The 25786-nt window shown below is 46.8% G+C and overlaps 2 protein-coding genes and 1 long non-coding RNA gene across 3 annotated transcripts; 2 read left to right on the forward strand and 1 right to left on the reverse strand.

The window, feature by feature from the left end:
- Positions 1 to 484: 484 nt before the first annotated feature.
- LOC128312179 (uncharacterized) lies at positions 485 to 4467 on the reverse strand. The gene is made up of 2 exons (XR_008291132.1): positions 2296 to 4467; positions 485 to 2183 (listed from the first exon to the last, which is right to left on the reverse strand). It is a non-coding gene; the product is annotated as an uncharacterized LOC128312179 (long non-coding RNA).
- On the forward strand, positions 2004 to 8698 carry FANCG (FA complementation group G). Its single transcript, XM_015079490.3, has 14 exons — positions 2004 to 2225; positions 2431 to 2521; positions 2911 to 3042; positions 3275 to 3477; positions 3935 to 4070; positions 4234 to 4364; positions 4463 to 4609; positions 4734 to 4885; positions 5272 to 5338; positions 5600 to 5889; positions 6041 to 6087; positions 6281 to 6436; positions 6891 to 7014; positions 7168 to 8698. Exons 1-14 carry the CDS (start codon positions 2025 to 2027, stop codon positions 7274 to 7276), a joined length of 1986 nt encoding a protein of 661 aa, XP_014934976.1. The 5' UTR covers positions 2004 to 2024; the 3' UTR covers positions 7277 to 8698.
- Positions 8699 to 8972: 274 nt separating this feature from the next.
- VCP (valosin containing protein) lies at positions 8973 to 23880 on the forward strand. The gene is made up of 17 exons (XM_015079436.3): positions 8973 to 9113; positions 12520 to 12631; positions 12820 to 12992; positions 14514 to 14656; positions 15471 to 15601; positions 16122 to 16253; positions 17317 to 17419; positions 18081 to 18214; positions 18292 to 18427; positions 18986 to 19098; positions 19506 to 19670; positions 19780 to 19902; positions 20080 to 20292; positions 20482 to 20790; positions 21012 to 21167; positions 22906 to 23060; positions 23214 to 23880. The coding sequence occupies exons 1-17, from the start codon at positions 9097 to 9099 to the stop codon at positions 23317 to 23319; spliced, it is 2421 nt and encodes an 806-aa protein (XP_014934922.1). The 5' UTR covers positions 8973 to 9096; the 3' UTR covers positions 23320 to 23880.
- Positions 23881 to 25786: the final 1906 nt, after the last annotated feature.

A 25786-nucleotide genomic window follows, 5' to 3' on the forward strand; every position in this document is an offset into this window, starting at 1 on the left:
AGAAAGAAAGAAAGAAAGAAAGAAAGAAAGAAAGAAAGAAAGAAAGAAAGAAATTGGGCTAACCCGAAGTGGGGCTCAAGCTTACCAGATGCAGGACTCGAACTCACAAACAGATCATGACCTGAGCCAAAGTCAGATGCTTAACTGACTGAGCCACCCAGGAGCCCTTGTTTTTCTTTCTTGAGAGGATTCCTTGGAGTGGAATTGCTGTATGATTTACTTTTTTAGAAATTGCCAAACTGTTTTCTAAGGTATCTATAATGTTTTATATTCCCACTAAGTATGAAGGTTTTAGTTTCTCCACATCCTCACCAACATTTGGTATTATCTGTTTTGTTTTGTTTTGGTGGTGTTTTGTTTTGTTTTGTTTTGTTTTGTTTTTTAAGTAGGTTCCACACCCAATGTGGGGCTGGAACTAAGACCTTGAGATCAAGAGTTGCATGCTGTACTGACTCTGCCAGCCAGGCACTTTTGGTATTCTCTATTTTTGTTTTTTTTGTTTTGTTTTATTTTTATTTTTTTTGGTAATAGTTTATTTTATTTTTGAGAGAGATAGAGTGTGAGCGGGAGAAGGGCAGAGAGAGACACACAGAATCCGAAGCCAGCTCCAGGCTCTGAGCTGTCAGCACAGAGCCAGATGCAGGACTTGAACCCACGAACCGTGAGATCATGACCTGAGTGCCCCTGTGTTTTATTATTGTAACTATGAGTGTACGTGTATAATGGTGTCTCAGGATTTTAATTTGCATTTCCTTGATAGCTAATGATGTTGATCATCTTTTTACGTGCTGCTTAGCCATTCATGTATTTTTTTTTTTTTTTGGTAAAATGTCTATTCATATTTTTCTGTCTTAAAATGGTTTAAATTATTTTTATTTTTGAGCTTTGAGAGTTATGTATTGTGGATAGAGATCTGTTATGTGTATGCTCTGCAAATAATTTCTCCACTTTATGATTTTTCTTTGAATTTTCTCGATGGTGCCTTTTTGTAGCACAAGTTTTGTTTTTGTTTTTAAGTTTATTTCTTTTGAGAAAGAGGTGCGTGGGCTGGGAGGGGCAGAGAGAGAGAGAATCCAAAGCAGGCTCTGCACCAGTAGCCCAGAGCCCTACCCAGGGCTCCACTTCACCAACCTGAGATCATGACCTGAGCTGAAACTAAGAGTCTGATGTTTAACCACTGAGACACCCAGGCGCCCCAGAGGTGTTTGTTTTTGTTTTGCCCTCAGAGTTTTTAATGTTAATAAAGTTCAACTTATCCATATTGAGTTGATTTTATCTCTGGTAAGGGTCACAGTTTTGTTTTTATATATGGATATCCAAGTCTCCTGGGTCCATTTGTTGAAAGATTCAGAGGTACCTTTGAGCAGTGTGTCCTGCTCAAGCCTAGGGCTTCCATGGCCAGCAGTCAGACTGCACGAGGTTGAGCAGAATGTGGTAGCGTGTTAGTGCTCTGTGGTGAGCAAAGAAAGGAAGGGTTGTTGACCAAAAGCTTTGGTCTCCTTTCAGTTGCTTTTGGAAATAACTCTGCGCCATGGCTGGGATTTTTGTGGCTGCGTTCGGCCGTACTACGCTTCCCAGCATGCACTGCTCGGGCCTCCCTTGGGCGGGGCGGCGCCAAGCCAGACCGACCTAGGAGTTTGGCTGCGAGGGAAGGGCTGAGCCACGGGTTTTGGTACCGAGATCGATTTCTCAGGGTTTTGGCCTTCCTGAGAGACTAGCAAGCTGAACCTTAAGAAATACTACCTCTCCACTCAGACACACTCCCATCCCCTGACCCGCCTTAGCCTCCCTCTTGGTTTGGGCCCTGACTCGTTTCTTCTTCGAGTTTCCCGCGGGGACTAACCCTTGAAGACGACCAACCGCAGCCGAGATTTTGACGGCCTGGCCAACCAGAGACAAGGTGGAAGAGGCGGGGGTGGGAGCCGGCACAGCGTCCGGGAGAGAGTTTTTCCGTTTCCATTTTTCGCGTAGGGGGTGAGCCGCCCCTCCTGGGGCCCTAAGGGGAGCAAGGGAGTCACGGGGGGATGCAGAAGCGCACGGACCCTTCCCCGCTCGGGTGGGGACCTCGGCGAGGCCGGGCTTACCTTTCAGCAGCACCCTCCAGGGGTCTGGGCCCAGCCTCTGCAACCTTGTCGCACCAGATCCCTCTGGGCTCCTCAGGACTACACGCCAGCTGCCTAGACCTGTGGAGGGAAAAGAATGACCAGCTAGTTCGACAGGCCAAGGTAACGTGGTTGCTGGGACCCTTGCTTTGCAGCCCCAAATTATCAGAAGGAGGGTTTCCCGTGGATTTACCCCAGCTGACGGGAGGTATTGAGTTTGACCTTCCCCCAGGAGCCAGAAATGACTGGAGAAAGACATCCTTTGCCATTGTTGCAACGGGAGAAATAAGGATTGATCCTCAGTGATACCCCATTCCACATTTCGTAGGTGGCTCAGGACTCGCGTCAGTTTCTGAGAGGACAGCAGCTGGCCCAAGATGTGCTGGAAGGATTCAGGGGACTCCTGCATAGCCTGCAGGGTAAGCAGGATCCTCCTCAGGACGGTCAGTTATCCTTCTCCGCAGCCAGAGACCAGTTCTGCATTTCTGGGATTGAGAAAATTACCCAGGGGGCAGGGAATCCTGTTTAAGGCACAGACAAGACTGAAATGGAATTCTCTTTGGTACAGGTGAATCTCTGAGCCCTGCCATGCCCCCTCCCTCACTTCCCCTCACTCCCCAGCATTTGAAGAAATGGTCTCCAGGATGGTCCAATCTGAAGAACTTTCTGCCCTTTCCAAACTCTGTACAAAGGGTGATTCTTTATTGAGGCCATTTTGGTTGGGGTGATGTGATCTTTGGGTTTGGATCTTATCTGGGAAATCTTTCCTGGGAAAGTAGTCAGTGAGATCAGCATGTGTTTGCTTCAGGTCTCCCTGCAGCTGTTCCTGTTCTCCCCTTGGAATTGACTGTTACCTGCAATTTCATTACCATGAAGGCAAGCCTGGCCCAGGGTTTCACTGAAGACCAAGCACAGGATATCCAACAGAGCCTGGAGAGAGGTGAGGGCTAGAGATTGCTTTCCATATCCCTGCCAGCCTGTTTGGGTTTAAGTCCTTGCAAAGGGGATGAGAGGAGCAGTAAAATCTGTTACCGCCAGGGAGAGAGATGCCCTTTTCTTATCCACCAGGTGCTCTTTAGCCCAGGAGCACCTTTGTGACCTTTGGGCTCCTGCAGAAAAAGGAAACCAGAGATGAAGTCCCAACCTCAGCTGTATGTGTGTATCTTCTACAGTGCTGGAGACCCAGGAGCAGCTTGGGCCCAAACTGGAATGTGGGCTCAGGGGGCTGTGGGACTCTGTTCTCCATTATTCCTCTGTTCTGCTGGAGCTACTCCCTGCCCTTCACCACCTGGCTGGCCTGCAGGCTGCCCTGTGGCTAAGTACTGACTGTCTTGGGGACCTGACCTTGCTGCTGCAGACCTTGAATGGTAACCAGGTAATGTGGGAAGTAACCTGTATCTAAGGGCCTCTTCCCTTCTTTCAACCCTCTCAGCTGCAGTAGCATCATTTTGTGCTGGGAAGTTCTGCTGGGTTGGTGGTCAGAAGACCTGGGTTCTCTCCGGGACTCTTGGTGACCTTGTTTTGCTTGGTCTCTCATTGGGGGGATTCTCTTGAGTGGTTTTTAAAATAGCTTAATGATCTTGGATAGGGTTGGGGCTTTTATGATCTTGCTGAAGTGTCCTCATGGGCTTATACTGAATGAGAAGGTGCACTAGACCAGATCATCTGTGCCCCAAGTTTTTCTTCCTCCCTTTATCCTTGCTGTCTCTCTCTTAGAGTTGAGGGAATAGGAATCAGGAGGACCCTTGATTTCAAGGTCCAGCCAGGATAGACTGAGATAGGAGAAGAGGTGGTTATAGGCTTGGAGCTTCTGATCATCCTTCTTTCCTCAGAGTGAGGCCTCTGAGGATCTGCTGCCCCTTCTGAAAACTTGGAGCCCCCCAGCTGAGGAGTCAGATGCTCCATTGACCTTGCAGGATGCCCAGGGCTTAAGGGATGTCCTTCTTACAGCTTCTGCCTATCGCCAAGGTCAGCTAGCAATCTGACTCATCCCTTCCTCCCCACTCCCTGTCTTGAGGAGTCCTTTGGCTCATACCTTCCTTGTCATGTCCCATTTAGCTCTGTGCTCTTGTTCCCTGTCATGCCCCTTGCCCTGTAGGCTTCTTTAAGTTTACACCCTGATTGCCCTCAGGCCTCCAGGAATTGATCACAGGAAGCCTGCCCAAGGCATTGAGCAGCCTGCAAGAAGCAGCCTCAGGTCTGTGTCCACGGCCTGTGTTGGTCCAGGTGTACACAGTCCTGGGGACCTGTCTTCGTAAAATGGTACAGACAGTCTTAGGGTGGGTTGGGAAACCATGGGTATTATGAATAGCTTTCTGCTTTGTGAGGTAGCTAAGGCTTGTGTTCTCTCACCCCTCTAGGGCAATCCACAAAGAGCTCTGCTGTACTTGGTTGCGGCCCTGAAAGGGGGATCACCCTGGGGTCCTCCGCTTCTGGAGGCTTCCAGGGTATATCAGCAACTGGGGAACACAGCAGCAGAGCTGGAGAGTCTGGAGCTGTTGGTTGACGTAAGGAACTGAAGATATGGGGATGGCTGAGGTGCTTGTATTAGGGAGAATAATCAAGTTGTAAATAGAAGGAAATATGGTGCCCAAAGATTATAGATATACTTTTTCTTTGTGTTCCTTTTAGGCCTTGAGTGTCACTCACAGTCCTGAAGCCCCCCAGCTTCTTATTGAAGTAGAGTTACTACTTCCTCAACCTAACCCAGCCTCACCCCTTCACTGTGGCACACAGAGCCAGGCCAAGTACCTGCTAGCAAGCCGATGCTTACAGATAGGAAGGTGAGGTTCCACTGCCTTGATCATCTGAGTTCTTCCCATTTCTGATACCTTCCCTGGGATGTGACTCTGCTTCTGTTCTTTCATATGGACAGTATGGACAAGTCAGTGGTAGGACATAGGTTCCCACTCTTCAGTCTCCTGCCTTGCTGATGGACCTGAACTTAGGACTCTTCACCCAGACACTAACTCCTATATCTTGAAAACTCTGAAATCTCCTCCCAGATCCATTCTGTAAGGAGGGTAGATCCATAGTGAGCTAGGATTGGAGTTCCAAGACCCCACTTTTCCTACTCCCCAGGGCCCTTGAGCATCCCTTTGTTAGCTATGAGCCTTTGGAGGGCCCTGCTAATGGCCTAATATGAAGTTCATGGGCTATGACTTCTTAGGGCAGAGGACGCTGCAGAGCATTACTTGGACCTGCTGGCTCTGTTGCTGGATGACTCTGAGCCAAAGGTGGGTATGTCTTCAAGGTTCTCTACAATAGGGTGGGAGGGTTGGAGTCTAACTTTGGAGTAGAGCAGGACTACTGTTTTCTCTTTTTTCTTCTGCTGTTCTGTCTGTCCAAGCTGCAAGGCCAAACTAGGAAGGTTCTCAGAATAAGTGGTCCAGGGTAGCAAGCAATGGGTGGTCTCCATGTGGTACCAGAGCCTGGTGAAGAGGTTGGGGATGGTGGCCAATGTCTCTTCAAGACACTGCATCCTCCTTCCACCCCAGTTCTCCCCACCCCCATCCCGTCCAGGGCCCTGCATGCCTGAGGTGTTCTTGGAGGCGGCAGCAGCACTGATCCAGGCAGGCCGAGCACAGGATGCCTTGACCGTATGTGAGGAGCTGCTCAGCCGCATGTCATCTCTGCTTCCCAAGATGCCCCAGCTGTGGGAAGATGCCAGAAAAGGAACCAAGGAGTCACCACACTGTCTATCCTGGGTCTCTGCCACCTACCTGCTTCAGGGTCGAGCCTGGGTGCAGCTGGGGGCCCAAAAAGAAGCAATTAGTGAATTTAGCCGGTGAGCCCAGGAAGCCAACCAGGATCCTAGGGGAAGTGTGGAGGGATAATTTGCTGACTGGGACCTGAGTTGGTAAGCTCCATACTTACCTACTCATCCCAGAGTTATTGAGGTCGACTCCTCTTCATCCCTGTTCTTTGTCCCACTTCAGGTGCCTTGAGCTGCTCTTCCAAGCCACACCTAAGGACAAAGAACAAGGTGATCTAGACTCTCGGTTTTCCTCTTCCCTCTTGGAAGTGGGGGTGGTGAATGTGTTGCCTCTCCATGCGTCCTAGCCTACTATGAGGCTTAAAAGAAAGGAACTGCAGATACAAGAAGAGAAAGAGGAGTACTTGGGGTTTTGGTGACTGTGTAGCAGGGACACTCTTTTGACTTTGGGGATGGTCCCCAGGTCCTGCTTCCAGCTGTGAGCAGGGGTGTATGTCAGATGTGGCACTGCAACAGCTTCGGGTAGCTGCCCTGATTAGTCGTGGACTGCAATGGGTGGCCAGTGACCAAGATACTAAAGCCCTACAGGACTTCCTCCTCAGTGTGCAGATGTGCCCAGGTATGTATATTTGCATGACATCAGTTATGCCCAGATGCACAAGGACAGAGAGGCCCATGGGGGAGGTACTTGGGGATTAGTGGAAGAGTGATGTTCCCAGATAGAAGGGGATGAATGAGGTTGTACTGTATATACCTAGGGATATACCAGGTTTGAGAACACATGCAAATGTATATGGAGGCCTCTCAGGAGTTTCTCAGTCTTCCCAGTGTCCTCAGACACAAAGACCAGGACCGTGCTGGGCGTATGTTAGGGGGAAGCAGGGTCAGCTGAGCCCTTTGTCCTGGGCAGCTGTACCCAGGGATAGGAATGGTTGGGAATGAACTACTCTTGGTTCCATGTGTGAATGTAGACAAGATACTTTCTTGCTCTAGACTTCAGTTTCTTCTTTTATAAAATGATGCTTAAGGCTGTGTCAAATTCTAAGACTCCCTACTCTGGGGTGGGGCTATAGGTAATCGAGATGCTTCCTTTCACCTGCTTCAGACTCTGAGGAGGATGGATCGGAGGGATGAGGCCATTGCTCTCTGGTGGAGCCTGGAGGCCCAAGCTAAGTTGCCACAGGAGAATGCTGCATGGTGAGGCTGAGGCCTGTGGACTTGGGGCCAAGGGCATTTGGCATTCTGGAGTACTTGAGTCTATGGAGGGTGGTGGTGAATGAAAGGGAGGGAATGGCTGTCCAATTTTCTGCCTATCCTTTACCCTTAGACATCACTGTTTTTGCTCTCCAGGTCTCTCCCCCTGTACCTAGAAACCTATTTGAGTTGGATTCGTTCCCCTGACCGTGAAACCCTTCTTGAGGAGTTTCAGACATCTCTGCTGGAACCTTGTGACCTGTAGCTGCCATGTTTTTAAAAGCCTGAACTGCGGCCCATTTCTCCATGGGGAGGGCTTTCTGCTTTACCAATTTTGGGGAATATGGGTGAAACTAATCATTCCTATATAAATCTGGCACTGAAGAGGTTGGTAGTAGTCTCGCCAAATTTGGCCTAGTTACTGCCATTCTGGTTCCAGAAGAAACCCTCCTTGCCACCAAAAAGGCAATGACTTTGCTTATGATGCCTTTTTTCCTGTTTCTCCTTTTCTTGTGTTGAGTAAAATCTCATATTTATCTCTTGTTTGCCTGCTACATCTACTTGAGTGGGAAGGCTCAGAGCTATCTGATTCAGTTGAGTGCTGGTTGTCTAAGATACCCTCTCCCAACATCGTCTACCTTATGAGGTTGAGTTCTTGGTGGAAGAAAGGGCTACAGGAATCCTTGCAGTGGCTTTGGTTCTTTCTGTTGCCTAAAAGCCACAGAGTCCCAAAGCCCAGGATCTGTGTAAGGTGACAGAATGAGTGGAGCTGGGTCTGGAAGGTGGTCTGGGTAGGCCTCTCGGGACAAGGGCAGGTATTTGAGTCTTAGAGGGGAGGGACAAGCATACCTCTGAGTCTGAGTGACTCCTCACTCCAATCCCAAATTCTAGAAATTGGGGATTTGACTAAGTCAACCATGTCTGTGTGGCTATGGGGTGGAGGATTAATTAAATCAACATGCTACCAAAGCTGATTATTTTATTATTTTTTTTAAAGTAGGCTCCACACCCAAAGCGGGGCTCAAACTCACCACTTGGAGATCAAGAGTCCCGTGTTCTACCAATTGATCCAGCCAGGTGCACACACCCCTCCTTTTTTCCCCAAAGCTGCTTATCGCATTTAGTCAGGTCTAGCCTGCATTTGGAACCCAAGAACTTCAAGTCTCATAATGCAATTTTCTTGCTGCTTTGGGTTCTATTGAATCTACTGTGTGTTCTGCGGTTGAGAAACTGTAAAGCCTATAGGACTAGGGTTACCAGAGGGTGCCAAGACAATACAGTGGAGTGGATTAAGAGCTGAGGTGCTATTCAGACGGTTCAGAGTAGGGGTGGCTGGAACCAGCATTTTGAAGGAGTAAGGCGGGGGGTTAGGGTGGATCCTTAGATTTAGGAAGAAGATGGGATTCTTCTTCCTGTGTAGATTATCATTGCAACAGGACTAGACTAATGCAAGGGTTCAATCCATTGTGCCAGGTTCTTCAGCAGGATAAAATCAGGAGCCAATGAACTGGAGCCAAGTAGGAGAGTCCGCCTCCCAGGGATTAAAGGCTCTTCTTTCTCCAGTCGATCTGGCTCCGTCCTTTTCGTTGATTGGTCGCGAGTTCCAATCCGTCGAGGAAGCGTACCGCAGCGGCCAATTGACGTGGCGTTACTAGGCGTGTTGCATCCCTGAGGCGGGAGCCAGGCCGCAGGCAAATTTCCTGATTGGCTCTGGTCCGCGGGTTGCTGGGGAGAGGAGCGTAGGGGCGGGCGGGAGTCCCCAGAGCAGGCGTTGATTGGCTGAGGTGAGAGCACCTCTCCTTCCGATGATTCGGCTCTTCTCGGCTCAGTCTCAGCGCAGCGTCTGCAGCCGTCGTTTGAGTCGTCGCTACCGCTGCCCCCTCGCGGAATCAGAGCCAGTGTATACCGTCCGCCCACCGCCCCGGTGCCACTAGGAGGAAGCGAAAAGGAGGCCGCCTGCGGGTTTGTCGCCGCTGCTCGATCCCCGCCCGGGAGAGCCGAGCCCCGGCCCAGTCGGTCGCCTGCCACCCTTCGTAGCCGTTACCCTCGGGCCGCCACAGCCGCCGACCGGGAGAGGCGCGCGCCATGGCCTCTGGAGCTGAGTGAGTGTGTGCGCGCGCCCGCCCGCCCGCTGCGGGTGCGCGCACCTGGGGACTCGCCGCGCTGGGTAGGCCCAGCCAGGCCTGGCCGTGGGCGCGTCTAAGAGGTGGAGACTGGGAAGGAAGGAGAGAGGGAAGGAGAGGAAGGAGGCGAATGAGGGGCAGCGGTCCGGGCTGGGCCTGGCAGCGCAGCCGCGCGCCCCCTAGGCCGGGCTTGTGTTGGGCCTGGGTCGGGGCCTGGGCCAGATCGTGCTGTGTCATGCAGGCCCGGCCGGCCTGATTGGCTCCCTGGGAACCGCTGTCCGGTTCTTGTGAGGTCTGCGGACCCACATTGCCGGCGCGGAGCCCCGGGGCCTTGGGGAGCCCACCTGCGATCAGGTCTACCGTATGCTGAAGGCCTTTGGTCCCCGGAGAGACCAGGCAGGCCCCATGGGCCTGACGCCCTAACTGGGCCCGGTGGGCGTGGACTTTGGGCCACGTGAAGGCCTTAGAAGGCTGGAGACCGAGGCGGAGGCCGGAGCTGGGAAGGCTTGGAGAGCTCAGGGAAGCTCACCGCCGCCCTTTTGGAGCAGGGTCGGCCTGGCCCTTGGTTTCACATCCTCTCGACCTGAGTAGTGAAGGGATGTTCGGGAGAGAGCAGGCCCTGCGTTTTTTTTTCTGGCTTTCATACTTTAGGCTTGTTACTATTCACATGAGAAAGCTTTAGTCAGTTTTTCTTGATGTTATGAAACGGGTGCCGGGGAAAGAACTTTTATTTTCTCTACTGTTTTGGGCTTTTGCAAAAGTTAAAATCTCAGTTGGTAATTTGTGGGCCTTCCTTGCTTTCAGCCTTTGTGGTGTGAAGGCTAGAGTTAAACTAGCTCTTTGAACACACACGGCTCCTTTCACCAAACGGCTGTGTTTAGAAACCTTGGGCTCTCCACCCCTCAGGAAAGCATCAGAGAAAACCCGACCATCTCTGCCCGTTAAATTTAGAATCAAGAGCTTTAGATACTGAAGAAAAAGAAGCCATCCTGTGGAAACTCTTCTATGCAAATCACTTTCCTGACTTGAAGAAAATTTAGTTTTTTGAGGTGTGCTCCTTTTTTCCCCAAGTTTCTAAATGGAGATGAAGTATTATTTTTTAAAACGACTGCTACTTATTAGTACTGATTTTTTTAGGTTATTCAGTCATTTGTTTTCAAGACTAAAAATAAAAATTCAAAATTCTTGGAACCTAGCATCATAGATGGTTTCTAATCTCTAGGTCATCTTAATGACTCTTACCTGAACTCCCTCCAAGTTCCCTGTGGCCCACTGGAGTTCTGGAAAGGGCCTGACTCATGCAGGAGACAATGGGGGATGTCCTCAAAGAACCTCCAGGACTGCTGTTGGCTCAAGATCAGGCTGAAGATCTCTTTTAAAAGTTACATCCTTTGATCTCAGTAGATAGATGTGGAAGTAAATTTACCTTAAAGGAAGAGCATACTACCCATCTCCATCGCTAGAGTTAGAAATGGTAGGCAGATAGGCAGTTTTCCTAGAATGCAGCTTTGGGGTAACTGCTGATTAGAGGCATTTGGCACTTTATTTTTCTCTAGCCCCAGTCTTACAGATCAAACAGGAGGGTGGCCAGTCCTTGGAAGACATTTTGATGGGTAGGAGAGAGGGAAAATTGATGGGTTTAAATTGCCTTCAGCTGCCACATTGATCATGCTTGTTCTCTAGGGTGTTGATAAGCACTGGAAGAGTCTACCTGCTCTGCAGCATTATGCCCAGAGTGCTACACTTTTATGTTGGGGAGGCAAGTTTAAGCTGAGGAAACTCCACTCTTGGGAACTAGTTTTGTTTTTAACGTTTATTTTTGAGACAGAGAGATACAGACTGAGCCACCCAGGCTCCCCTCTTGGAAACTAGTTTTAAGGCAATGATTAAATATGTAGCCTATGTGAGAGGATCAGCAGAAAGCCTACAGCTTTGTTTCATGAATGGGATTTGTATTTCTTTTGGGTGTGTCAGGACCCAAAGATGTAAAAGCCCCATAAGCCCTTAGCTGTTATTCTGGAGCATAGGCATCTTTTTTTTTTTTTTCCTTGCATTGTGAATGTATATCCAACAGGAATACTGTTTTGTTGATTGATATATCTTTAGATCATAGGACAGTGCCAGGCCTCAAATGTATACTTGCTAATTTGTTGAGTGAAGGAATGATTCATGGAAGAGATTCCATTTTATTTCTTCACTTTCTCCATTGTCTGGCCTCCCTATATTGGTTAATGTTCAGATTTTCCTGAGCCTCAGTAAAAGGAGGTAGCTCTTCAAATGGAGAGCCCACTGAGTCTAGTTAGTGATGGCTGGAGGTGAGCTAGGTAAGAAGTTGGTGTCAGATGAATGATCTTCAAGGAAATGATAGAAACTATTTAGACAGTTTAAACTGAGCTTAGACTTGGGCAACCTTAGTTTGGGTGAGGGATTTGGATTTGCTCCTCGTCTCGGCATTTCTTGGTTTTGATTTTTTGAACCAACATTGTGGAATTGTGTGTCTTTGAAGAGCTTTGTAAAGCTCCTTTTGAGCTTGAGCCTCTTTTTGAAGGTTCCTGATCCATTAGTTTAGTTTCGTTTTGTTTTTCCCAAATATCATGGTCTTTATGCTTGACATTTCTGTGGTATACAGAACGCACTAGTGTTCAGCAGGTTTGGCCAGTAAAGATGGTAGTGCTAATGATTGTGCTTCATTGTCCCCAGGCATGCTTGGTGGGACTTGGGGCCTTCCTGAGCCCTACAGGAAGTTGTCTTGCTCACTTCATTCTCCAAGAAGGTTAGCAAAGAAAGAGCTTATGCTTTGTTCTGCAGCGCTAATCATTGTGACCATTAAAACCATGTACCAGGCATTGTATTGAACATTTTGCATTCATTATCTCACTTAAGACAGTAATTCTCTAAGATAGGTACTACAGTATTTGCTCTTTACATGTGAGGACATCAACATCCAGAGAGGTTGAGTAACTTGCCCAAATTCACAATTAAGCAGTGGCAGGGTTGGGATTCAGACCCAGTGGGTCTGATAACAGAGCCCCTTTTCTTAATTGCTATTCCATATTAAGATTATTGTCATTTCTCTAATTGTTATTCAACCTCTACTTCTGTTTAGTCTTCTCAAGCCATAGTTTCCTGAATCTGAGGGAAGATCACTTGGGGCCTTGACATCTAGGATACCAGTGCTCAGAATACCAGGAGCTGCTGGAATGGGAATTGTATGTGCTAAATGTTATTCTTCATGACCTTGACTCAGTATCCTTTATCTGACCTCTCTGGTGTAGGGACAGCTTCATTTATCCACTATTTCTTTCCTAAGTGTGAGTTTGAGAGATTGGTGCGGCCCTTGGGGCTGTTATTATGTATTGGGACTAACTTCATTTTCTCTTTCTAGTTCAAAAGGTGATGACTTATCAACAGCCATTCTTAAACAGAAGAACCGTCCTAATCGGTTAATTGTCGATGAAGCCATCAATGAGGACAACAGCGTGGTGTCCTTGTCCCAGGTAAGTTGGGTCCAAGGTCCAGTCTTTCTTTAATGCACTTCACTGGAGGGCTTTTCCCAGGTTTCTTTCCTCATTTTTTTTTTTGCAGTGACCACAGATAGAATGGGGCTTACTGGGAATTCCAGCCTCCAGGGCTGCTGCTTACCCCGTGGCCCAGTGACCCAAAGGCCTTAACCTTCTTTCCTCAGCCCAAGATGGATGAGCTGCAGTTGTTCCGAGGTGACACAGTGTTGCTGAAAGGAAAGAAGAGGCGGGAAGCTGTGTGCATTGTGCTTTCTGATGACACATGTTCCGATGAGAAGATTCGAATGAATAGAGTTGTTCGGAATAACCTTCGTGTACATCTAGGGGATGTCATCAGGTGTGTGTGGGGTTCTTAGCCCCTCAGGGATGGGAGGCCAGAGACAGCCTGAATTATAGGCAGACCCTAACAAAGGCCTTGGCAGCTGCCATTAGCAGAAGCCTCCTAGCCACAGGAAGACAACATAATAGGGTTGTGTTTCGGTTTTGATTATGCCTCCTTGGGACTTTAGAATTTACCTCTGCATTACCTTGGCATTTCTATGACTTTCATGATGCCTTTATTTATTTATTTATTTATTTATTTTGCCAGAGGTATAATTTATCACATGTTGGATCTTGGTTTAGGATGCCATTTGAGGGTGTTTGTCTACCAAATGATCTCACTGTTGTGTTGATATAATGGCTTGTGTTTGGGCTGGAGTGAGGTGGGAGTGTGGGCACAGAAGGTGGACTCCAAGTAGGTTTTTTGTTTTGTTTTGTTTTGTTTTTAATGTTTATTTTTAGAGAGAGGATGAGAGAGCGCACGCACGTGGACACACAAGCAAGGGCATGTGTTTACACAAATAGGGGAGGGGCAGAAAGAGAGGGAGAGATAATCCCAAGCAGGCAGTACAGAGCCCAACATGGGGCTTGATGTCACTAAGCATGAGATCATGGCCTAAGCCGAAATCAAGAGTTGGACCCTTAACTGACTTAGCCACCCAGGCACCCCTCCAAGTAGGTTTTTTATTATTATTATTTTTTTTAAAGGATCCAAGTTAATCTAGGAGAGAGGCATAGTTTGAGCCAGATCCTGAATAACTTCAATCTGAGTGATTCTGGACTTAACTTTAGGCAAGAGAATTCCCTATCTTGGAGTCATTACTGGCCACTGCTATCCAACCACCTGTCGCCTGGCCAGGAGCATCTCAGATTTCCATTTTTCATGGATTCTAGGTTTCATGTAGCCGCCTTCATGGAGGTGCTTAGTCACTTTCTCAAGATGCTCTGACCACCTGGTTGAGATGATTGTTTTCAATTCTGTTTCTCTGATCCTGACATTTGTCTGACTGAGGCCTCCCTTTATAATATTGGGTTACTGATATTAGCCAGAATGGGTCATCTTTGGATATCTTTCTGAAGATATCTCACTGATACCTCCTTACTGCTTCCTCATTTTGGGAGCTTTAGATGTATGGATCTTTCTTTTGGCTCACTGATTGGGAGTGAGCAACCCTAGTAGCTTATGTTTTTTTGTTTTTTGTTTTTATTTAAGTAATCTCTATACCCAACATAGGGCTCAAACTCATGACCCCACGATGAAGAGTCACATGCTCTACTGACTGAGCCAGCCAGGCACCCCTCCCAGTAGCTTCTAATGGCTATAGCTGCTACTCCACCTGAATATGATTTGTCTTAGTTCTGCTTGGCTGCTCCTTTGTCCTCACTCCCACTCTATGTTCCTGCCTCTCTTCAGCTAAAGCCATCCCTGCCTTTTCTCTTTCGCTCGCCATCAGCTCTCTGTGCCAGGCCCTTTCAGACGCCCAGTGCTTGGAGCTGCAGTGTGGTTGGTAACATGGAGTCTGCTTGTCATCCTCAGCATCCAGCCGTGCCCTGATGTGAAGTACGGCAAACGTATCCATGTGCTACCCATTGATGACACAGTGGAAGGCATCACTGGCAATCTCTTCGAGGTCTACCTTAAGCCATACTTCCTGGAAGCTTATCGACCCATCCGGAAAGGTGAGAGAGAATTCTAGGGACTGAGCTTAAGCATGGTTATTTGTAGGGAAACCTGGGGGTAAACCTTGGAATGTCTTTATCTCATTCTCATGTATGTGCTGACACACACATTCTGTGCACATGTTCATGTGTACTCTCTCCTTCCCTCTTCCTCCCTCCCATTTTCCTGTTTCCCTACTCCCAGTTCCTGCTTCAGTAGAGTACGCTTTTTTTTTTTTAATGTTTGTTTATTTTTGAGAGAGAGAGATAGCGTGAGTGGGGGAGGTGCAGAGAGAGAGGGAGACACAGAATCTGAAGCAGGCTGCAGGCTCTGAGCTGTCAGCACAGAGCCCGATGTGGGGCTTGAACCCATGAACCACAAGATCATGACCTGAGCTGAAGTTGATGCTTAACTGACTGAGCCACCCAGGTGTCCCTTTTCTCTTTTGTCTCTAAAGGAGAACTTGGGTCCTTTTGACTGTGTCAAGTCCAAAGTGTATTTTAATATTTAGCACAGCCTGACCATTGGTGGTTGTTGAGAAAGCTTGGGTTATATATAGCCCAGAAGTCAAAATCTTTATTGGCTTCTGGATAAAGGCCAAAGCATGATGTGCCAAAATCCCGTAAGGTTTTGTTCAGTGCCCTCTTGAATGACAGAGGGACTCTTCACAGTTTAGTTTTCTCTTCTTACCTGATGCTTAATAAGATGGAGGTGGGAAGGGAAAAATGGCAATGTCTAGTGAACGTGGCATTTTAGACCCGAGGTTCTGATGAGGAATTCTCACTTGGTTTGGTATTTGACATCTCTGACTGCACTTGTGTTAATTGCTCACAGGAGATATTTTCCTTGTCCGGGGTGGAATGCGTGCTGTAGAGTTCAAAGTAGTGGAGACGGATCCCAGCCCTTATTGCATTGTTGCTCCAGACACAGTGATCCACTGTGAAGGGGAGCCTATCAAACGAGAGGTGAGTTCTCTCCTTCATCCCAGTGCCCAGTTTCATGATTATGAAGTGGGGCAGTCATGTGGTGACTACTAAAACTGTACTGTTTGGGACCAAGCTTCTTTCCAGAGGTGGGAAATCTCCCAACTATTCATTTCCGGACCTACATGTTACTTATAAGTGATAACTAGTGGTTTTTAAAATCTAGATTGAACCTAGAGGATCTAAGTCGTAATAATTTTTGTAGAAGTGACAATTGATGATGGCATCTAGACTTTCACCTGTTTCCCAGAGTTTCCAGCTTTAGGTCTTAGGGCAGTCCTTCCTAGTAATACTAAGGGCAGTCTGAAAGGGTAAAGCTATGCTAGAAATCTTTGCTTTGGGATTTTTAGAGTGATTCTTTGGGGGCAGCATCCCCTCAGAGGGGAATCTTCTCATATAACAGATTTCTCTACAGCAGATTATAGAAGGATTTGGAGAAACTCAACTTTGCTGATATTTAATATTGCTGCCTTCTTTTTTCCTTTGTCTCCTCAACATTCAGGATGAGGAAGAGTCCTTGAATGAAGTAGGCTATGATGACATTGGTGGCTGCAGGAAACAGCTAGCTCAGATAAAGGAGATGGTGGAGCTACCCCTGAGACATCCTGCCCTTTTTAAGGCAATTGGTGTTAAGGTGAGCATCCTGGGCCCAGTGGGACATAATCTAGGCTGTGATCAATGAAGGCTTGGTGTCTAATCACAGAACCTTTTTTCACACGTATTTTTCACTATTCCTTTGGATTAGAGGGGGGGTAATATATTCTTTGTGTGAAGAGAACTGTAAATTTATTAAGCTACTAATGGTGTAGAACAGACCAGGTCAATTGAGTTTTTCGTTGCATATCTTTTTTTTCTTTGTCCTCACAGTCCTTTAAAGATGTAAAAACCATTTTTATGTCATGGACCCTATAAAAACAAATCTTCATAGTTTGCCAACTAACATAGTTTGCCACTGTCTACAACAGTGCTATCCAATAGAAGTAGAAATTTAAGGAAATTTGCATTGTGAAGGGTACTGAGTCCAAAACATTTGAGAACTGCAGATCTCAATGTAATTTCCTAACCATTTCCATATCCTGGAGCACACTGAAGATGGAATTATTCCTTTCTGTATTATGAACCATGCCAATAATTTTATCTTCTGTGTGGGCATTTCCCATGTGCAGCCTGTGGATGAGGCCACAGAAAAGACAGCTTCAAAGAGGAAAACTTGTGGTTGGTGGTAAGGAAAAGCATTCCAATATGATAATAAATCCTGGAGGGTTGTGATTACTAGAGTGAGTGAGCCTCTGGTAATAACTCTTAGATGGCTAAGCTAGTCCTGGCCCTTGCCTGTTCAAAGTCAAGCCCTTTTGGCTTAAAGACCTCTTACTGTTTCCTAGTCCCTGGATCTTCAGACTTAGCCACACTAATTTCTTAGGAAGGTTTCTCTGCTCCTGCTCTTAGTCTCTTATGTAACTTGGAATCATAAGTGTCAGCTTTCTAAGCATATTTTCTCTGCTAATGAGAGGAGGGAGTATGATCTGAAGTAAACTGTCTTTCAAGCAGCTAATGCTGAGGGCTCCTTACTGATACTGGGGTTGAGCTCTGATTCTCACTGTCTCTAGATAGAGCCATAGTCAAACCATTTTAGAGTGGTTGGGGTTGGGAGAAGGTGGGAGTCTGAACCTAACCATACTCTCTGTACTGGTCCCCAGCCTCCTCGGGGAATCCTGCTCTATGGACCTCCTGGGACTGGGAAGACCCTAATTGCCAGAGCTGTGGCAAATGAGACTGGAGCCTTCTTCTTCTTGATCAATGGTAGGAGACTTGGTTCACCTTGTGTTTGGCTGGACCTTATTCTGAGCTGAGCATGATCAGTCTTATGAGCTGGAGAACTCATGGACACGTTTATTTATACATGTGCACTCGTGTATATTTGATCATCTTTCTTCTGCTGGGGTACATTACAGATAGAGAAGCAATAAGGGGAAGGTATTGCACTCTGGTGCCCCCTGCTCTATCCTTCCCCCACCCTTGAGAAAGATTGTGGAAAGGCTGAAAATATTTAGGGGGAGCAAGTTAAAATTTTTGTCTGCTAATTTATTTGAAAAGGTTTAGGGGAATATTGGCTGAGATCAACTGGCTCTTTGAGAATGATAGAGATTCAACTGGTGTGCTGCTTCTCCTGCTCTGGCCAGAGGTCTCAGAACATGTGCTGTCATCTTGACACTTAAAGCTTGAATGTGAGATAGTCCTGAGCTTGGTTGATTCCTTGCTGAGCTGAGTCCTTGGCTTCTCTCTAGCCTAATCTGCTGGCTATCCTGGGGTAGGGTCTGGTAGAGTCTATGAGAAAGTAGGCAGAAGTTACCACATTTTTGTACAGCATTTGTTTCTGGGCTGGGCAGATAAGAGATCTGATTTCTTTTGGGATTGAGGAAGGCTGTAGATTTGTCATTGGTTCTATTCCGTATCCTTTCAGGTCCCGAGATCATGAGCAAGTTGGCTGGTGAGTCTGAGAGCAACCTTCGTAAAGCCTTTGAGGAGGCTGAGAAGAATGCTCCCGCCATCATCTTCATTGATGAGCTAGATGCCATTGCTCCCAAAAGAGAGAAAGTAGGAACCTACCCAAGGGGATAATGGGGGTTGAAAGGTCCTCGCTTCACTTCTGACCAGACATCCTGTCCTGACAGACCCATGGGGAGGTGGAGCGGCGTATTGTATCACAGTTGTTGACCCTCATGGATGGCCTAAAGCAGAGAGCACATGTGATCGTTATGGCAGCAACCAACAGACCCAATAGCATTGACCCAGCCCTTCGACGATTTGGTAAGGACCCCAAATTTTTTTCAACCCTGTTCTTCCTCATAGATTATAGCTCTGCTGAACTTAATCTTTTTGATTCCATGTCTGTCCTTCATCTTAAGTCACCTAATCCAGAGGATTCCTTTTTTTTTTTTTTTAAATTTCTGATAGAATGTGAGTGGGGGAGGGGCAGGAAGAGGGGGACAGAGGATCCAAAGTGGGCTCTGCATTGACAGCAGCAAGCCCGATGTGGGGCTCAAACTCACGAACGGTGAGATCATGACCTGAGCCAAAGTTGGATGCTGAACTGACTGAGCCACGCAGGTGCCCCAAATGCTGAGGATTTCTTGAAGCTCCTTGCAAGTGATAGGTCGCAGGGTCCTTTCCCTTATCCCATGTCCTGTCTAGGGTGACCAACCATCTTGGTTTGCCTGAGACTGAGGTGTTTCCCAGGACATGTAACTTTGAGTGCTAACACCAGGACAGTCCTAGGCAAACAGGGATGGTGGTCACCTTAGACCTGTTCCTTTCTCTCTCTGGAAGAGAAATGAGCCCTGTCTGTGTTCATACACTGTCCTGCAGGTCGCTTTGACAGGGAGGTAGATATTGGAATCCCTGATGCTACAGGACGCTTGGAAATTCTTCAGATCCATACCAAGAACATGAAATTGGCAGATGATGTGGACCTGGAACAGGTGGAGTGATAATGAGGGGTGGCTCAGAGTTAGGATGTCTGTTTCTAGACAGTTGAAGGGAACTGGGTAAGGACACAAGCTCAAGATGTAAAGAGACTAATTTTGATTCCTGGGTGGGGGAAAGGAAGTGATTTGAGATTGAATTCAGGAAACTGGAGTTGGTGTGTTCTCGGTTGACACCACATTAGAGTAAACTGGAACTTTGGGGTCAGCTTTATTTCTAGGCCCCACGTCCAGGCTTGACTACTTAAAACCCAGCCAGTGAAAGAACTGCTGGTATGTGTTCAGGGAAATGGGAAGACCCACAGATAGGAGTCAGGGTAAGGGGCCAAGATTTTGTTGTCTCTGAGCCTCCTAAGGCGTCTAGGTCTTAGACACAGAGTAGTAAGTAGCTCTTCTCTCTGCAGGTAGCCAATGAGACCCACGGGCATGTGGGCGCTGACTTAGCAGCCTTGTGCTCTGAGGCTGCTCTTCAGGCTATCCGCAAGAAAATGGACCTCATTGACCTAGAGGATGAGACCATTGATGCTGAAGTCATGAACTCTCTGGCAGTTACTATGGATGACTTCCGGGTAAGGATTGCACCCCCATCTCAGGTACACACACATGCACATTTTGACCTCACCTCGCAAGTCTCATCCCCAGCTGTTTTTTTTTTTTTTTTTTCCTTTTTCTTCTTAGTGGGCCCTGAGCCAGAGCAACCCATCAGCACTGCGGGAAACTGTGGTGGAGGTACCACAGGTAACCTGGGAGGATATTGGGGGCCTGGAGGATGTCAAACGTGAACTTCAGGAGCTGGTCCAGGTAGGGTAACTTGGTCCAGGGTAAGTTACTGCCTCAGAACAACGTAATTGAGCTTAGATGGTCTTGGGGTGTTTGCGGTTATTACAGGAATTGTTGTGGTTGGGAGGGATGCTACTGTTCATTAAGTTTGTTTTAAACTGGGTGGGTATCCTGAACCCTCTTTCCTTTTCTTCCTAGTATCCTGTGGAGCACCCAGACAAATTCCTCAAATTTGGCATGACACCCTCCAAGGGAGTACTCTTCTATGGACCTCCTGGCTGTGGGAAAACCTTGCTGGCCAAAGCCATTGCTAATGAGTGCCAGGCCAACTTTATCTCCATCAAGGGTCCTGAGCTGCTCACCATGTGGTTTGGGGAGTCTGAAGCCAATGTCAGGGAAATCTTTGACAAGGTGAGTTAAAAGCAGCTGATTTTTCTGTTCACTTGCTTGGCAGTAAGGAAGCTATTTCTTTGGGAGAACTGAAATCATCTTGTTCTGGCAGTTCAGCTGGGGCAGTAAAGGTCACTTTAATTTCCTTTCCTTCTTAGGTCTGAGAGACCCAGTTGTGCTAATGCTTGAGTTCATCTGTCTCTCCCATAGGCCCGCCAAGCTGCCCCCTGCGTACTATTCTTTGATGAGCTGGATTCAATTGCCAAGGCTCGTGGTGGTAACATTGGAGATGGTGGTGGAGCTGCAGACCGAGTCATCAACCAGATCCTGACAGAAATGGATGGCATGTCTACAAAAAAGAATGTGTTTATTATTGGGGCTACCAATAGGCCTGACATCATTGATCCTGCTATTCTGAGACCTGGCCGTCTTGATCAGCTCATCTATATTCCACTTCCTGATGAGAAGTCCCGTGTTGCCATCCTCAAAGCCAACCTGCGCAAGTCCCCAGTTGCCAAGGCAGGTGTAGCGCTATTGGTGATGTGCACTTTTATGAGTGCTCAGTCTAGTATGGAGTTTGGTTCCTGCAAAGGATTCCATTGGGGATTTCTAGGGTTAGCATTGTAAAGGGAGAATGGAAGATATGACAAAAGATGGGACAAACTAAAATTAGGAGTGCTTGGAGTATATTACAGGGGAGGAGAGGCTAAATGCTAAGATAGTTCTATTGCTTCTTTTAGGATGTAGATTTGGAGTTTCTGGCTAAGATGACTAATGGCTTCTCTGGAGCTGACCTGACAGAGATTTGCCAACGTGCTTGCAAGCTGGCCATCCGTGAATCCATCGAGAGTGAGATTAGGCGAGAACGGGAGAGGCAGACCAACCCATCTGCCATGGTGAGTCTGCAACTTTTCCCCATATGTGCCTGTTGTGGGGACCCAGGGACAATCTCTACCATGCTCTATATAGAGTTAAGAGTGTAAGGTTTTAGGGGCGCCTGGGTGGCTTGGTTGGTTAAGCGTCCGACTTCGGCTCGGGTCATGATCTCATGGTCCGTGAGTTTGAGCCCCGCGTCGGGCTCTGTGCTGACAGCTCAGAGCCTGGAGCCTGTTTCAGATTCTGTGTCTCCCTCTCTCTCTGCCCCTCCGCTGTTCATTCTCTGTCTCTCTGTCTGTCTGTGTCTCAAAAATAAATAAATGTTAAAAAAAAATTAAAAAAAAAAAAAGTGTAAGGTTTTGGAAAGATAATCTGACACATGCCCTGTTAGCAGGGCATCAAAAAGAATGAATACTGAGGGTTAATCTCTTCAGTCTGGAATTATAAAGGCAGAAAAGATGTAGGTAGTCTATATATACTCTGTTTGAGGTAAGCTCTATGAAGGAAATCAAAATATGATTGTGCAGATAAACAAATAGAGCAGGATTTAGAACCTGGGATCCATAGACCTGTCCTTCGTTGGTGGTCCATGGATCTCCTGAAATTAAATGCAGAATTTGGTGTGTGTAAGCTTCGTAAAGATAAGGAATCTATATTATCTTGCATATTTCCCACTCTGTCTTGGCACCATGATAGAGACTTAATGAATGAATAAATACATGAATGAAAGGCTTCTTTACCTTTTGTAGGGGTTCTGAGACATCCCTTCTTCTTCCCATAAAAGCTTAGAATGTATTGATATGGTTAATGCTATGGAGCACTCTCATAAATCACAGCAATTGGAGTGGCTTCTCAGTGGAAGAGATAGGGTTTGAGCCAGCTTATGAAGGGAGAGTGTAAAGGCTAAGGAAATAAGTATCCCAAATAACTGGCTCAAGAAATAGGATTGCAGGAATTGGGGAAAACTGGGGTAGATTTAAGAGGGCATATGTTACTGGCAGTAAGACCACTAGGTAAAGCATAATGTGGATGTGGTAAGCACTTTTTTACCTTTTTAAAATTTAGGGGTTTTGTTGTTGTTGTTGTTGTTGTTGTTAGAAATTGCTTATTTATTTTTAAAAGTTCATTTATTTTGAAAGAGAGAGAGAGAGTGTTTGAATACGCAAGTGGGGGAGGGGCAGAGAGGGAGAGAGAGAATCCCAAGCAGGCTCCGTGCTGTCAGTGCAGAGCCCAACATGGGGCTCAAACTCGTGAACTGTGAGATCATGACCTGAGCCAAAATCAAGAGTCGGATGCTTAACCAACTGAGCCACCCAGGGACCCCTGTTAATTTTTAAAATTTAAGTTTATTGAGATACAATTCACACATAGTAAAATTCACCCTTTTAATGTATAGTGTATCTGTGCATCTTGACAAATGTATTTTTAAGTTCTATAACTACTACCACTGTTCGGATAAATTTCTGTCATCCCAGAAATTTCCTTCTGTCACGTTTTAGTCACTTTTTTCCACCCTAAGCCCCTGGCAACCACTCAGATGATTTTGTTCATATAGTTTTGCCTTTTCCAGAATGCACTGACAGGTTTTTAAACAGGGCACTGATGCAGTTTTAGGAAGATTGGCCTTGCAACTTATTCAGGGTGGATTAGAGAGACAGGGAGACCAAAAAACTGCTGCAGTAATGGGGGGCAGGAAGGTCAGGGAAGGAATCCAGGCTGGACTTGAGCTCTGGTGGTCTGTGTTTACCAACCCTGCAGGAGGTAGAAGAAGATGATCCAGTGCCTGAGATTCGCCGAGATCACTTTGAGGAAGCCATGCGCTTTGCTCGCCGTTCTGTTAGTGACAATGACATCCGGAAGTATGAGATGTTTGCTCAGACCCTTCAGCAGAGTCGGGGCTTTGGCAGCTTCAGGTAATTATGTTGCAGCGGGCAGTACTTAAGTTGTCTTAGGAAACTGTACAACCAAGGTTGTGGGAGTCCTAAGGAGGCTGGAGGGTTAATTGTGAAAATCCCACACAGGCCCCGTCCTAACCATCTTTTTTGGATCTGCTCTTGTGCATACAGATTCCCTTCAGGAAACCAGGGTGGAGCTGGCCCCAGTCAGGGCAGTGGAGGCGGCACAGGTGGCAGCGTGTACACAGAAGACAATGATGATGACCTGTATGGCTAAGTGGTGGTGGCCAGCATGCAGCGAGCTGGCCTGGCTGGACCTTGTTCCCTGAGGGTGGGGGCGCTCGCCCAGGAGGGACCAGGGGTGTGCCCATGGCCTGCTCCATTCCTCAGTCTGAACAGTTCAGCTACAGTCAGACTCTGGACAGGGGGTTTCTGTTGCAAAAAAATACAAAACAAAAGCGATAAAATAAAAGCGATTTTCATTTGGGAGGCGGAGAGTGAATTACCAACAGGGAATTGGGCCTTGGGCCTACGCCATTTCTGTTGTAGTTTGGGGCAGTGCAGGAGACCTGTGTGGGTGTGAACCAAGGCACCACCGCCACTCCCCACAGTAAAGCATCTGCACTTCACTCAGTGCTACTCAAGCCCTCCCTTCTTCCCTCTACCCAACCTGGGCAGGAGGATGAAGGGCCACAGTTGCTGGGTGTTTATATAGAGTAGGTTGATTTTATTTTACATGCTTTTGAGTTAATGTTGGAAAACTAATCACAAGCAGTTTCTAAACCAAAAATGACATGTTGTAAAAGGACAATAAACGTTGGGTCAAAATGGAGCCTGAGTCCTGGCCCCTGTGCCTGCTTCTTTTCCTGGGAAGGGCCTTGGGCTACCCCTTACCGTCAAGGCACTCTTCAAATGTGAAATCCTGAAAGTAAGATTGCACCCTCTTCCCCTCCTGATTAACAGTGGTATGAACTGCTGCCTTGCCCCATGCCTGCATTATCAGCGGATAGGATAGCAGTGGAGGGGTGTGCAGCCTGAAGAAGCTCTAGTTGTGGAGAGTATGGCATTCTCCACCTGTGTTTGATGTGGATGGTAAGGCTAGGCCTGCAGAGCTCTCTCCCTTTTCCTGACCAAGGACTGAATTGGGACACCCTCCCAAAATCTTAAGGGTTGTAGAAAGAATTTCTGTCTGCAGTGGATGTTCTTTTGAACATCAAAATCCTAAACATTCATGCTGTGGTTGAGGGTCACGTACAATTATGTCCACTTTATGTAATTTGTATTATAAAAAAATAGTTTTTTTCTAATATAAAATTCTAGTATTGGATGTGTTTTTTTTCTAAACTTAACATCCTCCCCTGCTCACGGTTTTTCAGATGATTGCTTGCATAGTTTTGTCCACCTCCCAGTATAGAATATCCTTTTTGTTCAACAGGTACCAACATAATCACTTAGTGCTTTTGGGATCAGTACTGTGATACTGTGATGCCTTACCCAGAGAGGAGTATGGTGCAGAGAAGATAATCCCGAGTCAAAATTTTATTGGTCATCCTAGTACTTATACCAGTCTCAGGTATGGGTTATAAAGATAGATAATCTACAAGGACATGAGATCATTATATTGGCTGATGAAACTGGACCATTTTGAATTCATGTGCTGTGAAATAGATTTTTGTATGTTGGAGATTTGGGTTGACTTTCCCTTATTTTCCATGACACTTTCTCTACCACATTCTGTCTTTGGTCCTCTTCTGGTTTTCCCACCATTTAGGTGTCCTGATGGCTAGCCTTCAGTCCTGTTTCCACTTTGAACATTGTCATTCTGTCTCATCCATGTGGCTCATCCCTGTGGGTTGGCAGCCTAACCTCATTGTGGGTCAAAGATAAGATCTTTTGGGAGAGAGACATTTGGTTGGTACCTCTGCATCCAGCTATAGGAACAGAATAGAAGGCAAGTACTATTACTCTACGAAATATGTAGAGATACTGGTTGATATGTGAGAAATTTGTATTGGAATGATTGGTTGGTTTTTACATGTCACACAAAGCGTGTCTATAGAAGACCGCGCTATAGACTCTTCAGGAAAAGCAAGAGCAGACTTGCAGTGAGAGGCCTAGTTCTAGTTCTGGCACTTGTGTTTATAGCCCTGTAGCTTTGAACAGGGCACTTAGTTCTTTTGGAGCCTCTGATAAAGTGATGAACAGTGCTTTGTAAACTGTAGAAAGCAGGGTGGGGGACTGTCAGCTTACACACCTGCAGATGCCTGCATGCTTAGACCAAGAGGCAGGTCATACAGGCAGTCCATCTTTTCCCTTGCAGTGTTCCTAGAAACAAATTGGATTTTGTAACTTTACTGTAGCTAATCATTTCTTCCATAGGGCAAATGCTACAATTTGAAGATGGATTTTTTTTAAATGTTTATTTATTTTGAGAGAGAAAGTGCGAGTTGGGGGTGGGGGGAGAGAAAGAGAATCCCAAGCAGGCTCCACGCTGTCAGCGCAGACCCTGATATGGGGCTCAATTCCAAGAACCATGAGATCGTGACCTGAGCTGAAATCAAGAGTTGGACACTTAACTGACTGAGCCAGCCAGGTGCCCCTTGAAGGTGGATTTCTAACTAAAAATATGGCATGAAACATTACAGAGTATCAACAGTATATCACAGGGGCAAAAGCAAAGATGGAATTATAAACCTGACATCTTAAGATATATTTGGATCCATACTTACCTACAAGTTGCTGTG

This window comes from Acinonyx jubatus, chromosome D4 (assembly GCF_027475565.1).
Source record: "Acinonyx jubatus isolate Ajub_Pintada_27869175 chromosome D4, VMU_Ajub_asm_v1.0, whole genome shotgun sequence".
Classification (NCBI taxonomy): Eukaryota; Metazoa; Chordata; class Mammalia; order Carnivora; family Felidae; genus Acinonyx; species Acinonyx jubatus.

Excerpts from the sequence above, each read along its gene's own strand:
- FANCG (XM_015079490.3), top strand. The coding sequence starts at position 2,025 with ATGCAGAAGCGCACGGACCCTTCCCCGCTCGGGTGGGGACCTCGGCGA. Across the intron at positions 4,886-5,271 it reads CGATGCTTACAGATAGGAAG|GGCAGAGGACGCTGCAGAGC; the intron begins GTGAGGTTCCAC and ends ATGACTTCTTAG. Across the intron at positions 6,437-6,890 it reads CAGTGTGCAGATGTGCCCAG|GTAATCGAGATGCTTCCTTT; the intron begins GTATGTATATTT and ends GTGGGGCTATAG.
- VCP (XM_015079436.3), top strand. Across the intron at positions 14,657-15,470 it reads TTATCGACCCATCCGGAAAG|GAGATATTTTCCTTGTCCGG; the intron begins GTGAGAGAGAAT and ends AATTGCTCACAG. Across the intron at positions 21,168-22,905 it reads AGACCAACCCATCTGCCATG|GAGGTAGAAGAAGATGATCC; the intron begins GTGAGTCTGCAA and ends CCAACCCTGCAG.